Source organism: Colletotrichum destructivum, chromosome 5 (genome assembly GCF_034447905.1).
Source record: "Colletotrichum destructivum chromosome 5, complete sequence".
Taxonomy (NCBI): Eukaryota; Fungi; Ascomycota; class Sordariomycetes; order Glomerellales; family Glomerellaceae; genus Colletotrichum; species Colletotrichum destructivum.
This window is the reverse complement of record NC_085900.1, coordinates 344903-359250: the sequence shown is the minus strand read 5'-3', so window position 1 is coordinate 359250 and position 14348 is coordinate 344903. Positions and strand designations below refer to the sequence as shown.

Genomic DNA, 14348 nt, shown 5'->3' with positions numbered 1-14348 from the left:
GTAGTTGTATTTTAAGATTGCTTAGATGCCTAGGCACTCTGTTGTCTATGTTCAATCAGCTCACAAGGAACGCCGTTCAGTACCAGCACTGTTACAGACCGGCTGGGAAGTCTTCGGTGGCTTAGACGGATAAAGCGGCCGGCGCACTATATCCAAGCTACCTAAGCAAAGATTCCACATTGGCACGTTGCAAACGGCCTGCTGTAGATCCGTGGATAGGCCGCTGACTCATCTCCACCACAGCAACAATATCACCATTCTAATATCAATCGCGCCATCCATCATCACCCGCTTCAGCCCAGTAGGTGTCAAGCAGCCCGCGTTCTCTTCTTCGCATTATCACGATCTGCAACCCCGTGTGCTTCCTGCAGATGACGGCAACACCATTCCGTCCAATCTCCAGGCGCAGGCAGTGATGGTAAATACCAAGTGCCACCCATGCCAGCATGAACCCGGTCGTCAAACCCCAATTGGGCCACCGACAGACGCCAAAACTGCACGTTAAGGCGGACGATCAGGGGAAACGACAGGGTTGTGCCGCATGAGAGCCTCGAATTGGGTGCGCCCATCTCGTATCCATAATTACGAGCTCACTTGGATAGTGGAGATTTCCCAGACTTTTTGGGCGCTTTCGAGAGGACGCGGGACCGGCGGCATGGGTCCGCTCATCTCCGGGCACTCCAGGTTGTGGCCGGAAAAGCACAGAAACTCGGGGTGGAATCCCAGCATCAACCCGAAGGGTGGACACCGCAGCCCACATCCAGCTCTTTCGCCCAGTGTTTCTGTTGTTGTTGTCGTCCCGTCGGGCCACTCACATACACTCACACACGATGATGCGTATTCCGAGGCGCCCTGTAGATGGAGGGAGTCCAGTAGCAACGCTTCAACATTAGTCTATAATAAACGTGTCTTTCCGAATCGTGCGCGAGCGACGCCAGACATAATTCCCATCCGTTTTTTTTATGTGGTATAATCCTCCCAGTTGTTTCCGGTGCCTCCCCCAATGCGCTTCGCTAGTTGTCGCTACGTCCGTCGTCCCCCGCCATTCTCGTAGTCGGTTGGTATCATTTCGGTCAAAACAACTCTAGGAAAGCAAGATCGTGTTTATTTGTGATGTGCGGCTGCCGCAACATGCGCTTAGAAGAGCATGTAGGCGGCGACGGCGACGGAGCCGAAGATGGCGAAGGTGGACTTGAGGGCGGAGGCGCTGCTGGGGGCAGAGGTGGAAGTACCGGAGGCAGCGGAGCCAGTGGCGGTGCCGGAAGCGGTACCTGAGCCAGAGGCGTTAGAAGCGGCGGTGCCCGAGGCCGTGGCGGAGGCAGAGCCGGTCACGGTGGTCAGGCCGGAAGAGGTCTGGGTGACGGTGGCAGTGGCCGCGGAGCCCGAGGCCGAGGAAGACGAACCGGTGGCAGAGGCGGAGGCAGAGCCAGAGGCGCTGGCGCTGGCCGAGGCCGAGGCGGTGGCGGAAGCAGAGGCGGAAGAAGAGGTGTCGTCGGAGTCTGTGAGCACGTCGGGCAATTAGCATTTTGCGTTCTCATTCAGATGAACGCGTAGGGCTACTACACTACGCAGGGGGTTTTCACTTACCGTCGGTGAGGCTGAATTGCTCAGACTGGGCCAGAATGCCAGAGTTCTGGGGGTCGGTGGACAGGAAGTTGATGCGGTAGCGGTCGCCGGCGGCGAGGTCGGTGTCCTTCAGCTCGTACTTGCCGTCGGCGGAGTTGACCTTGGCGATGGTCGTGGAGACCTCGGGGAAGCCGGACTGGTTGACGACGACGATCTCGAACTGCTTGGGGTCGGTGTTGACGGTGTCCCAGGTGATCTCGTTGCTCGAGGAGGCATCCCACTCGTCGCCCTTGGCGGGCTTGGTGACCTTGATGGCCTGGGCGAGAGCCAGAAGGCTGGTGATAGCGACGGTGGTCTTGGAGAACATGTTGACGATTTGGTTGGTTTTGGAAAAAAAAAGGATTAAGTGTTGGTGATTTTTTTGTTGTTGATTTGTTAGTTTTTGTTGGTATTAAGATAAGTACGGTGTCTGAGCGAGTGACTAGAACGAACGTCCAAAAGCTGATGAATTCTGAAAGGAGTTGAACAAACAGCAAACGGGAAATTGAGCCTCGCCCTCCATCTTTATAAACAGACCATTTCACCAAGAATCCCTGTCGATACTCCTCACGAGTCAGGCCGATAATCCTCGTCCACCCCTCCCCCCCTTCAACCGCCCCTGGTGCCACCCCACCGCCCCATCTCGTATGTCAAACCGTATTTCAGAGAATTTTAGATTGCTGTTCAGCATGATGCTTTCGAACCGTCCTCCTAGACTCTTTTCCTGCCAGCCGTGACGTAGGCGACTCCCTGCTTCTTCCTCGGGCGTGCGCGAAGGAAGCGAAGAACCCCCCCCCCCCCCCCCCCCCCAAGGAGTCTGGAATCTCGTAAAAAAAGATCAACAATCAGTCGGTATTGCCGAGGATATACACATACTTAACGCCACTAGGAGAAGCTCCACGTTTGGTTGTGATGGATCAGTTGTCTGTACATCAGGCTAGGTGTTCGTACAGGCCTGGAGAGACTTTCGAGACTCCTTCAGCAGAACAACTCCAGCACGCAAACTTTGCCCATATCCAATCGGGGACCGGCCAATTGCGCGACCGTTGCCATCCGTGACAACAACACACACGAGGATGGAGCAACCAGGGCCAGCGTTGTTGGGACTATGAATGGCAGGCTAAATTAAGTAACTCGCCTCGTTAGCTTGGTTATGCGGTACCTTGCATCGTGTGTGAGCCTCCGCCGCCCCCATGCAGCACTGATTTCCACCCGGAGCGATCCAATGTGGTAATGGAATGGAGTCGCCTTGTCCGTCTCTCCAGACTTTTCTCGCCCGAGCAGGCAGAGCGGCGAGGTTTGGCATCGGTCAGTCGGCACCGAAGCCCTTGGTCTCTCTCCCCATCTTCAGCCCCAAGAGTGTCTCTCTGACTTTTCCAAAGCGACGATCAGTGGCAACGGTCCCTCCCACCCCCTGGTAATATTGGCGACCACACTGACCAGGCCCGAAAAGCTTGCAGCAAGCTTGGTTGGCCTTGTCATTTGCTCCATCCGAGCTAGACGCCCTACCTACCCCGTGATACGTATCTGTGCAGCGTCTTTCTTCGGTGGACACCGCCAAGTTGGTCCCAAAAGTTCCGACGGCGGGCGGAGTTCCTGACAGCTTCCACGGCTGCAGTCCGTGTTGTTCGTGGCTTGGCACGTCATGTCATCCCACCCTTTCCAACGGGACTATTGATATCTTTCCTCGGGAAAACACCGATCATCGTTTCGCGTCTTGCTCAGCGCCTTCTAGGCGACTGACTCCCCGACCCCCCATGTTCTTCCATCTTCGTGTTCGACCGGCTATTCCGCAACGAATGCATAAACGACGAAAGAGCGGAGAAAGCCCTATCGCCGCTTGTGGAGGTTGTGGTTCCCCGGCCCGGTGGTACTCGGAAGCCACCAGATGGGGCCCGATGATACAAATGTTGCTCGAGCGGCCAACATCCAACAGCAGCATTGAAAAAGTTAGAAAGACTTGTGTACGTCATACTTTGATATCGTTCATTCGATCCAGATCCCAAAAACCGCAAACAAACTACAACCAGTGCATGGTCGCGATAGGGTCCCGGGGCTCACACCCATCTATCCCCTGCACGTTGCTTACTCAACCGGCCTGATGCCCGCAAATCTGCACCTATAAGACTTAAAAGCCTTGATCCATGCCTGCTCGCCTGCCAGTTTCCTATCGCGCAAGGTCGCCCAGAATCCTGTTCATTGGCGTTTCGTAGGGGCGGTGGACAACGTTTTTGCAGATGGCTTCGCTGAAATCCCATTGTTGCGACTTTAGCAGACAGATAACCCTCTCCATCCTCGGTACAACCATTGAAGCCTCAAGTCAGCAATTTTATGATCGCGTAAGTGAATAGCCAGCTTGTCAGCTTGAATCATCGCTCCACTGGACCAGTGATAGCACTTTTGTCAAGAACAACATCCTTCTCCTGACTTTGACACTTGGGCGACTGTTTGCCCGTGCTAGTCGACGATCAGTCTCAGGCTTGCAGTTTGTTAACTCTACAGAGGCTTTGCAGCAGCCGAAGCCTCCCTGAAGCATCCAAAAGCGTCTATACTCGTACATGGATTCTTTTCTAAGAAGAAATTTGACAAAAAATGTCCGCACTTGTGTACATACAATGTCAAGCGAAATCGGGATGCTGATTGGACTCACTCGGCCAGCCTGGGAGATAAAAAGTCTACAATGATGGTATCAGAACGATGCTTTGCCGAAGACTAATCTCTAATCGACAGCATGCCCGGGCACAAGCGGGTGTAAATTAGACCCCCTGTCTCACAGCATTCCATGAAGCACGTCAAAAAAATTGAACAAAACGACTGCATACCTAGATATCGGGCCGTGAAACATAATGCTTTATGTTCCAGGGTGCTCCAGAAGCTGAGTTCTACTGCTGCAACAAAAGATCGTGGGTGTGCTTCAAAACCATTCTCGCTCCTCACTTCACAGCAAACCATCCCTTCTCTTCACGTAATCTGTCTCGAAAGAGAGACCAGAGTCCATTCTCAAGGCCCCGTAGATCGCGGACACGTCAAGCTCTCGGCCCTGCGCGTCGCCGTACGCTTTCGCCTCTTCCAAGTGTCTCGAGACGAGCGATGAAATGGCGAGCTTCACCCCGAAGCCCGTCGCCGTGTCCTGGATTTGTTTCCCGCCCGCCAGCGCGGAGTTGATGTCGCTCCATGGCTTCTCGCCCCGCGGAGGCATATACACCCCGGTGGTCAACCGTTGCGAGCACAGAAGTCCTGCCGGTCCGATTTGCTGCCGGATCAGTTCTTCCACGTCCGAGGTTCGTAGGCCGGCCTTTTCCGAAAAGACGTGGGCTTCTGCGACTATTTCCATCATACCGATCGTGAGGGAGTTTCTGTTGTCCCCGGCTTAGCTTCCCGTCTCAAGACAGACTGTGCATTTGACGACTCACGCAACGGCTTTTAGTATGCTTGCAAGCCGTACATCGGTTCCCAGTCGTACAACTCCTCTTCCCATCACGCCAACGATGTATGGATTGATGGTCTCGATAGCGGCATCCGCCCCTGCTAATACCCACAGAAGCTGGCCATTTGTGGCGAGGGGAATGGTACCGATCACTGGAGCCGTAACGTACTCGGCTCCCTTTTCTTTCAGTCTCAACTGCGCCTTGGCTGAAGAGTCGGGACGGATGGTCGAAGTGTCCACTATGACCTTCCTGTTGAAATTACAGGCCGCATCATTTATCTCTAGAAGGGTGTCCAAAACCGATTTTACCGCATTTTCGTCGCTCAGAGACATGAAAATGATGTCGGAGTTGGTAGCAAGCTCATCGAGACTGTTATAGACCCCCCCCAAGTCCTTCAGGGGTTCGCCCCGAGACTTGGTTCGATTGTAGAAGTTGAGATTCGGCCCGCCCGTTCGCGAGAGGTGCTTTTGTAGGTTGGTAGCCATGGCCAAACCCATGTATCCTAGACCTGTTTGTTTGTGCGCATAGGTAAGTCGCCAGCTATGACGTTTCGGTTGCATCAGAGGTTGGTTTTACCTATCCATCCTAGTCTCGAGCGAGGCGTAGATTCGGGTACAACGGCACTGGTCATCGTGTAGTTTTGCGTGATTTGGAGATGTAATGTTGATATTATTCGCTGAAAGAAGAATGGCATCAATTCTATTTATCATCAGTGTTGCGAATTGAAAAAGGCCTAAGCAGATTGACATGGAGTCGCCCTTATAGTTTGCTAGGCAACTCGAGAAGGCTTCGGAGGTGAACCAAATGTCCGACGGAGACGGCGATTACCACGTCGACCTCTCAGCCTTCGAAGCCCTGTTAACTATGGTCCAAGTGATCAGATCGTCAGAAAACAGCCGCCTAGATATCTGTTGCGGTTTCAAATATGAAGCTTATTTCTGGATGGACTTTGAAATCACCAATTAAAGCTGGAGAGTACATGGCAGTTCGTATCACATCTTCCGTACCTGCTGACAGATTCTCCAGGAAAACAAGACATTAAACACGTGTGAGGAAGTTTTTTTTCTTTTTCTCAATGTTCCAACTTAAGAGGACGAGCGTTGAGTGAGAGAGATGTGCGAGCGGAGGCCTTTGAGGCAGGTTGAGACGCCTGAGACGTTGGATTCAGTTGAGCAGGCGTCAGAGGGGGTCGTTGTCGAGGAGGACCACGACAAGGAGGCGATCGTCGTCGTGCTGGGATTTAACGGGAAGGATAAGGGCGCCGAAAGGCCCGGCTCGGGGATGAAGGGAACAATGGAGTTGCCCATCTGGCACGCGCCAAGGCCGCAGTAGTCGGGGCCGGTGCCGCAGTCACCCTCCCAGTTGCGGCAGTCTTCCCATTTGCCGGTTCCAGTGCGCGGTCTCGGAGGTGCAGCAAAGTAAGCTCCATAGGCACAGGACGCGATTCTGAACATAGGGCCGCAGCGGCCGTCGGGGTCCCGCTCCAGTTCGATCCCTAACACACGTCAGCTCATATGTGCTGCTTCTGCGGCAGGCATGGGACCGCAGACTCACAGCCATCGGTGCAGTACTCGGTGTTAGATTAGATATTGCTCCAGTCTCTCTCCATCCCCGGGTTCAATGTGAAAAAGATGTCGACGTCAATCCAATGAAAGTCGGCCGTCGCCTTGCAGGTGCCGTAGTTGACATCTTCGTCTCACTCGCCAAAGGCCCGACAGACAACGTCTCCAGCCGACACCGTAGCCTGTTCCCGGAGAGGACTTGAATTGATCTCCGGGCGTTCACGAGCGGCGACTATCGGTACCAAACCTTCTTCTGACTAAGTGTACCGCTTGCACCCGTCAGCTGTTCTCCCTAGTGGGAGCAGCAGAAACATGTAAGCTGCTTCGGTGACAGCCGTGGAAAACCGCATCGCGCAAACAGATTTTGGAGTCAAATAGTTCGAAGCAGATTGTAGAAGTTGGAAACGTAACTTGAGAAAAGAGGAAAGAAGAGATAAAGGGATTTGGGTGTTTATCGGGACAACAACGGCATCTCTCGGAAATGGCCGAAGTCGATATCCGTACTTCTCTCTTTGTTTCTTTACTCTCAGCGGTGGATTTTTAGGCAGCAGAGTCTCCTAAGAGACACGACCGCAATCTGAAGAAACCCCCGCCTATCACCGACATAAGCCTACAAAACCATACAACCAACAGAATAAACAGAACGGGCGGGTGATCGCGGGGAAACCCGAGGCCGAAGCATCGTGGGGAAAACTCCTCTCTCTATACCACGATAGAAAGGTTCTTGGCGAGCCAGGGACTCCATCAATCATCTTTGCACCGATGGACTTCCATTGTGTGCCGAGGCGTGGAACGCCGCAATAAGCCCACCGGCGCCATGTCCCACAAGCAGCACACCATAGATCCCCCCTCATGACCTCATGTGCGGATATGTTGTGAGTTGTTACGGTGGCTGTTGGTTCCTAGTTAATGAAAATCGTGAAAGTGAGCTCAGCATTAAGTAGGAAACGTAAACATGGAAGTCGTTTCCGTGACAACACGTCTCAATCTTTTTGTTGAACTTGGCATCATTTGGAGACGACTAACAAGTGGGTGGGCCTTGACAGACCGGCAACTTTTGCTACGTCCTCAAACCGAGGCAAGTGACCGATAATCCGAACAGTCGCATAGAAGTTGACGACACCAAGAACATTGGATCGGCTTGTGAGAAGCCGAGCTGCTTACAATCCACAATCCAAGACGCAACAGGGGTTTACCTGGAATGCAAGGGCTTCGAGAATACGTTACCACTGTATTAACCTCTTAAGCTGAAGGAATCAAGGAATGTATCATGTAAGAGTTTTTATCTGGAATTGCCCCTTGAGTGGATTCTAGTTGATGCATTAATGCCCTCAGTCTACCCGTTTCCTCTTCCTTTGAGAATGTCCAAACCACGGGTGCCCGATCAACTCCTTGGCCGCAACGCGTTTCGCTGGATCGTACTCGAAGATCTTTGATAGCAGATCAACCAGCTGCGTGGCTTCGCTTTCAGCCATCTTGGGAAACGCCTTGAGCATCTCGTCAGACTCGTCCGAGTAAGCCACGAAGTAACCCCCGTCGACGCAAACTGCTGTGGGCTTCCACAACATTCCAGAGTACGCTTCTGTATACGGCACTCTCGGAGGACCGTCGCTTTCGAACTGCGGCGGGGCAGGGTCGGCAACAGCTGGATCTTGCGGTGCGCCATTTTGATCTATGAACAGACCCTGAGGCTCATCAAGAATTTCGTGGACTCTGTCTTCGAGGGGTCGCGTCTCCTCCAGCGCCCAGAACGGCTCGCCTTGATCTTTGGTCGGATTGCCGTCCTCGTCGAATCGTGTTTCCTTCCATTGGTCGGGCAAATGCCCTACAGTTTTCACAATTTGCCGGAGCACATCCGCTGGGCAATTCGTGTCGTAGTCGAAGAACAGATCCTCTCCGGAACGAACGCGGAAGATCGCGCAGCCCAGGGCCCAGACATCGGAGGCCGGGCTAGCATGCTCTCCGACCGCGACCTCAGGCGCCAGGTACTTCGCTGGGGTTCCAAGTTTCGTAGGAGCAGAGGTGGCCGTAAATGATTGGTCAAAGTCAATGATGCAAATCTTCTCACTGAGCAAGTTTGATGAAGATGACAAGAAGTCCAGAGCTTCGACGATGTATCTTGGTGCATGAGGCTCAGGGGATTCTTCCGAGTAAGGTCGTACAGGGTCAGTCCGTGGCCGTCCGAAAACCTGAAGAAACTTTTCCTCATTGAATGAGTGAAAATCATCTTTGAGGCGTAAGGCAATGTTGCTTGCAGTGAAATCTATGGTTCGTCGAGTTAGCAAGTCTTGCTCAAGGTTCAGTGAGAGATGGGAGACAAGCGCACCGCCGTGACAAAGTCCTTCAGCATGCAGAACGGAGAGAGCCTGCGCTGCCTGAAGCATCAAGGCCTTGGCTAATTCCGGCTTGAACCTAGTATAAATACCCTTGGAGAGCCTGGAGAGATCAGGACCCAGTACAGGGTACACGAGACAAAGATGGTGTCCATTGGGGCCATCTATCCAGAATTTTCGGGTCGCGACATCGAAGAATTCAGACTCGAGAACGACTGAGTGATCGGAAACTACAGAACGAGTTTCATATGTGGACGACTCGTTGGCGACAACAATTTTGAGCGCGGCCCATTTGTCACTAGCGGAGTCGCGTGCAAGCCATACAGTCGAAAACCCGCCGAAGCCGAGTTTGTGGACAACCTTGTATCGTCCGTCGAAGGTGTCGCCGAGATGGACTGGATGAAACCCACCGGGCTCGTAAGCTTCAAGATCTTCGCATTCTCCGCGTAGCTGGTACGGAAAGTATTTGAGGTCATCTCCGAACGATGTTTGGAGAGAGAAGTCGGGGGGCGCTTCTGACTCGACTTTCGTCCCTGGGTCAAACGACATTGATTGAGTGAATGATTTGCAACTCGGAACGAAAAAGTAGAGACAGATGGGACAACAAGGTTCGAGGTTGCTATTAGTAGGCGGAGAGTTCAGCCTGTAGATGAAGTAAGATGGTGAGGTGTCTCGAAGATCTGAGAGGAGGTTAGCCAGCCGATGTTTGTTCAAGCCCCACTCTTTCATCCAACCAGATCAGTCACACAAGCGCTTTACACCGCCTAGGGATGTTCCATGTGCCGTTGGAGCATGAAATGCAAAAGTTCCGCCAAATGGAGGCCGCTTGGTTGCTTGACCTTAATGTCCTTCAACCGATCCATGTTGGCTCGTAGCTCTCAAAGCCGCCTACATGTTGTGTCATTGCCTGGGTCATTTACACGCGCGGATAGCCCCGAGCCCTGACCATGACTGACGCCAGGGCCAAGCATCTGTTTGATCTTGGCAATTCCTCTGTGAAGCGCTTCCGGTGTCGCCGGGAGCGGCTAGAGATGTGATAGCGCCAGGGTCACATCACCAGGAGCCTGCCAGAATATCCACAACCGAGAACACCCACTCCGAGTCCTCGCCAATGATGTTGGCCCATGATCTGAGAACGGAAATGTTTAGAAGGGCCTGATAATACAGAACTGAATGACATGCAGCTCATGAGCTTCACCCTGACCAACTGCTGAAGGCCATGCTCTAAAAATACATTGGTATTGGATGATGAAACGGCCTGCTAAGGGACCGTTCCAACAAAAGACAGTTTGCGGAACATCACCCTCATTACATGAGAAATAACCATAAAAAGTTTCCTATGGTAGCTACTTGTCACGGGAAGATCTCATGTTATTCTCACACTTTCTACGTTCTACGGTACATCGACTGATCTCATTGTTGATATTCGGTAAAATTCGTTTGCATTCAATTTGTTAGAAGTCTTCGTTGTACGATTTTCAGCACAAAGGTTCTCTTCCCTTAAGCAATGAGCAAGCCAACGTCTTCCTTGCTCTCAGTCGGCTGATCTTCTTTGTACAGCTACCCCAATGGCCGAGTCTTCAAGGCGTCCTGTCCCTGCACTCCCTGCCGAGGCCATATTGAGGTTGCAACCAAGCGAGGTTCAGCTTCGTTGGGGTTGTACGAAGCCTAGTGAGGGCCTCCGAGAGTGTGAAATCCGACTTGCCCGAGAGACCGCCGCTGCAGCAGGTTTTGACCTTATAACCATCGTGTACGACTCGGCTTGGAATTATCCCTGGACGTGTGACCCGTTTAGTGCTGACAATGTTCGTGCCGCCACAGTTCGAACATTCACCCAACTACCACGCGAGGAACCCGCCGCGACAAACCTCACTTTGGTGTCATTTTCCAGAGCAGTCGATACAACTTACAGACAGAGCAGAATGTTCACATCAACATCCGCGTCTGGAGCCCACACTTTCAGCAATGGACTCGATACCCATCAAGTGGGCGGCCAGCTAATTACCCCTACGAACACGTCCATGCCGAGGAACGAATCAAATGGTACCGACCTCTACCCAGAGCTTTGGCTCAAGAAGAGATCGGTACACATTAACATGTAACGTAACAAGACGAGGAGAAATTATTAGGCTTAACATTGAGGTCGAATGCCACGCGTGCGTCAGGCTCACGGAAGGAGGCGAGCCATCTGTGATGCGATGTCTTCACATTAACGGAATGTTGTTGTTGACCCACAGAGCTGGCATTCATGCGGATTACGGAGATTTTGGCGCTATGTCTGAGTTACATGTTTTCGTTGAAATGTATCTTGCAATAACAGAACTCCACCCGAATCGTTAGCTCGTGTTGCCTCTTGGGGCGACTTGCTGGCGTGACCCCTCTATTATCCTGAGAGAGATGCATAAATCATGAGTTCATTAATCTAGCCCAATCAACTTGCACACTTCTTGAAAATGAGGCAGCCACCGCCCAGAACTTGAAATGCGAAAGAAGACGCCGCCGAAATTCTAGCCCATTAGTGGCTCGTATCTTCCTTGGGGAAAGGCTTCCGTCCGTAAACGGACATCCCGTCCCAGTATCCGTGAAGTCTGGTGTTCTTCACGTCCGCCCTGACCTGGGCGCAAAAGACAATCGTCTCCTCGGGACTCCAGTCCAAGACGCGCGTGAACAGCGCCAGCGACATGCCTTCGAGACCGGGCAACAGCGACGCCTGGACCCATGTGCCGACATCCCTCAGCTTGCGGCCCTTGGGCCAGCCAGATAGCGGGAACTTGCATTTGGTAACGGTCACGTCCTCGAAGCCAGCCTCCCACATGAGCCGCGGGAACTGGTGCGTGATAGTGACGGAGCGGCCAATCTTGTCGCAGGCCTCGAGGATCAAGCGCGACCACTTCGCTATAGGCGAGTCCTCCTTGACGGTGCCGTCGTCGCACAGGATGGGGTACACACTGTCGTGGATCTCGAAGTAGCCGCCGGGCTCGAGGTTGTCGTAGGCCTGCTCCATGACGCCCTCCCAGTTGGAGAAGCAGCCAATCATGTTGCGCGCAAAGATGAAGTCGAACGGCTCGGTCCACGTCCACTCTTTCTCGAGGTCGTCCACCTCGAAGATGCAGTTCACCGGCACGTAGTCGGGCTGAATCGGGCTGAGGTCGACGCCGATGACTTCTGCTTCAGGGTGCTCATCGGCGTAGTCCATAGACCAGATGCCAGTACCGGTCCCGATGTCGAGGACCCGCTTGGCGCCGTCGTTTTTTGGGCAGAGACAGAACTTGCCGTCCCAGATGAGCATCCACATGTGATTAACGATGTCCAGACGCTCCTGTTCCAGCTCGTCGTTAGGCATGATGTATTTGCCGTCGCTGAGACGATGGTACGTGCGACCGTTTTCGCGACGATAGTCGAGAATGCTGGAGCGCATTGAGGCCTGTGAGTCCTCTGAAGAGAAACCACCCAACGAGGACCTGTCGGTGTCATCCTCACGTTCTTGTTGCTCCGGCTCTATGGCTTCGATTGGAGCCTCAGCCTGCGCAACCGGAGCGGTCGACTGCGCAACCGGCTCGGCCGCTGTCTCGAGTGCCGTTTGGGCCGCCGTCTGGGGCACCGGTTCCGTAGCCGGTTCGGCCGACGATTGTCGTTGTTGATCGGCCATAGTTAAAGTTCGAGGTGGGTTTCGTCGTCCGATGAAAGATGCGCCACCGGCCCGTTCGTGACTCGTGTAATGAAAGGGTGTACAGTAGACAGTCAGATTAGTGTGTCAGTCTACATAGAGGGAACTAAAAAGGCGAAGGACGGGGAACGAAGAAAGAGAGGGGGGACCCCTTTAGCTGGGAGAGAATCCCACCCCTCTTTACCAGGGACATCCCCGCCCGTCGCCCTCTCGCTTTTCACTCCATTGCACCGAGGGACTTTGGAGCCTCGCTCGCTCGTCTTTTCTTACCAACAAGTCCAGTGTAGGTCAACACGTGATTGCGCAAAGGTACCTTTCCTTAGGCACACCGACATCCCGCTCGGCGGGTGGGTGGTCGCCAACAAGCACTAGTGTCATGTCGTGTTGAAAAGCGGATTTAGCGCGAGAACCGGGAACCCGGACGGGGACCCATGGGAGAGGTCGGCATCGGAACAACCGCCGCGCCGACCAAAAATTCCTGGAGACGGGACCGGGGCAAACCACCACGGCAAAGGCCCTCTATCTCACCACGTCGGAGCTGTCGCATCTCCAGAACCACCTTCGTCCACGAACCCGTCTTACCGCCCCGTCCCCCTCCGACTTCGAAAATGGTCGTCCGCATACGCCTTGCCCGCTTTGGGCGCGTCAATCAGCCCTTCTACAACATCGTCGTCTCGCAAGCCAGGTACGCCCTCCTCGATCCCCTCCTTTCGATCACCACTACACACCACCCTCCGCAAGACTTCCCCCGGGGAATGTCCGAGACAATTCAAACACCGAACGATGGGAGACCCTGAACTTCGACGATAAAAGACTAACGCGCGCGATTCTGTAGAACCGCCCGCAACAGCAAGCCCATCGAGGTCATCGGCACCTATGAGCCCATTCCCAAGCAAGACCCCTACGACTCCACGACCAAGCTGCACAAGGACATCCGACTCGACACCCTCCGCGCGCGCTACTGGATCGGCGTTGGCGCTCAGCCGACCGACACCGTATGGAGGTTACTGTCAATGGTAATGATCCCGTCCATACTCAGCTCTTTCTCACTTCCCCTACAAAACACTCCCGAGAGGATCGTGGGACTTTTTTTTCGAGGTGATGACAAACCTCTCGGATACACGAATCGATGACGCGTGCGTGGGGAGGACATAAGAAGCAGGATTGCGAGAACGCTCGACCATAGAGAATGCCAAGACGAGCCGCTAACACATACACTGTTCACGCAGGTCGGGATCCTCGAGCCGAAATACACACCAAACGGGACCGCTAACACGGCAACCGCGGCAAAGTCCATCAAGAGCCCTCTTAAGACCAAGGCGTAGCCGGAAAGAGAAGATGGGGGGAAATGGCTTAGTACGATCAGTTGATGTGTCTGCGCCGGCTGTGGCCACGTGCCGCCAGAAAGAAATTGACATGGGACGAAAGAAACCCTCTAGGGGGGGCGTGATTAGGGACGCCGAAGATGACTTTCCACGGCGGAACCTGCACCAATGGGGTCAGGTAGAAAAGGCCGGCCAGAGACGAGCCAATGTACTATTACTGGGTAACTATTGCGGGCCAAGGGGAGGTTCGCATGTAAGACTGAGCCGCATGGGCGAAGATGTGGTACATGCGGCACGAGTCTACCTCATACTGATATTTCGAGGGAGTGTCGTGCCACATGAGCTGTACACTATGAAAAAGAGGCTATTAAAAGGACCCAAGATGTCACTCCAATTCAAGCTATATATTCAAGATTGCCAAAGGCCGC

General features: G+C 53.5%; 7 protein-coding genes across 7 annotated transcripts; 3 read left to right on the top strand and 4 right to left on the bottom strand.

The window, feature by feature from the left end:
- Nucleotides 1–33: 33 nt before the first annotated feature.
- CDEST_07692 (uncharacterized protein) lies at nt 34–2087 on the bottom strand. The gene is made up of 2 exons (XM_062923851.1): nt 1588–2087; nt 34–1499 (listed from the first exon to the last, which is right to left on the bottom strand). The coding sequence occupies exons 1-2, from the start codon at nt 1931–1933 to the stop codon at nt 1138–1140; spliced, it is 708 nt and encodes a 235-aa protein (XP_062779902.1). The 5' UTR covers nt 1934–2087; the 3' UTR covers nt 34–1137.
- Nucleotides 2088–4543: 2456 nt separating this feature from the next.
- CDEST_07691 (Putative 6-phosphogluconate dehydrogenase, NADP-binding, 6-phosphogluconate dehydrogenase, domain 2) lies at nt 4544–5530 on the bottom strand (the record flags this gene model as incomplete). Its single annotated transcript, XM_062923850.1, has 2 exons — nt 4544–4961; nt 5019–5530. The coding sequence occupies 2 exons, from the start codon at nt 5528–5530 to the stop codon at nt 4544–4546; spliced, it is 930 nt and encodes a 309-aa protein (XP_062779901.1).
- Nucleotides 5531–6146: 616 nt separating this feature from the next.
- CDEST_07690 (uncharacterized protein) lies at nt 6147–6365 on the top strand (the record flags this gene model as incomplete). The annotated part of the gene is made up of 1 exon (XM_062923849.1): nt 6147–6365. One exon carries the CDS (start codon nt 6147–6149, stop codon nt 6363–6365), a length of 219 nt encoding a protein of 72 aa, XP_062779900.1.
- A 1561-nt stretch (nt 6366–7926) lies between these two features.
- Nucleotides 7927–9477, bottom strand: CDEST_07689 (Putative protein kinase; the record flags this gene model as incomplete). The annotated part of the gene is made up of 2 exons (XM_062923848.1): nt 7927–8858; nt 8922–9477. The coding sequence occupies 2 exons, from the start codon at nt 9475–9477 to the stop codon at nt 7927–7929; spliced, it is 1488 nt and encodes a 495-aa protein (XP_062779899.1).
- An 827-nt stretch (nt 9478–10304) lies between these two features.
- On the top strand, nt 10305–11035 carry CDEST_07688 (uncharacterized protein). The gene is made up of 3 exons (XM_062923847.1): nt 10305–10417; nt 10489–10678; nt 10750–11035. Exons 2-3 carry the CDS (start codon nt 10497–10499, stop codon nt 11021–11023), a joined length of 456 nt encoding a protein of 151 aa, XP_062779898.1. The 5' UTR covers nt 10305–10417; nt 10489–10496; the 3' UTR covers nt 11024–11035.
- Nucleotide 11036: 1 nt separating this feature from the next.
- CDEST_07687 (Putative S-adenosyl-L-methionine-dependent methyltransferase superfamily) lies at nt 11037–12696 on the bottom strand. The gene has a single exon (XM_062923846.1). It carries the CDS (start codon nt 12575–12577, stop codon nt 11444–11446), a length of 1134 nt encoding a protein of 377 aa, XP_062779897.1. The 5' UTR covers nt 12578–12696; the 3' UTR covers nt 11037–11443.
- A 330-nt stretch (nt 12697–13026) lies between these two features.
- Nucleotides 13027–14330, top strand: CDEST_07686 (Putative small ribosomal subunit protein bS16; the record flags this gene model as incomplete). The annotated part of the gene is made up of 3 exons (XM_062923845.1): nt 13027–13280; nt 13431–13611; nt 13825–14330. 3 exons carry the CDS (start codon nt 13027–13029, stop codon nt 13918–13920), a joined length of 531 nt encoding a protein of 176 aa, XP_062779896.1. The 3' UTR covers nt 13921–14330.
- Nucleotides 14331–14348: the final 18 nt, after the last annotated feature.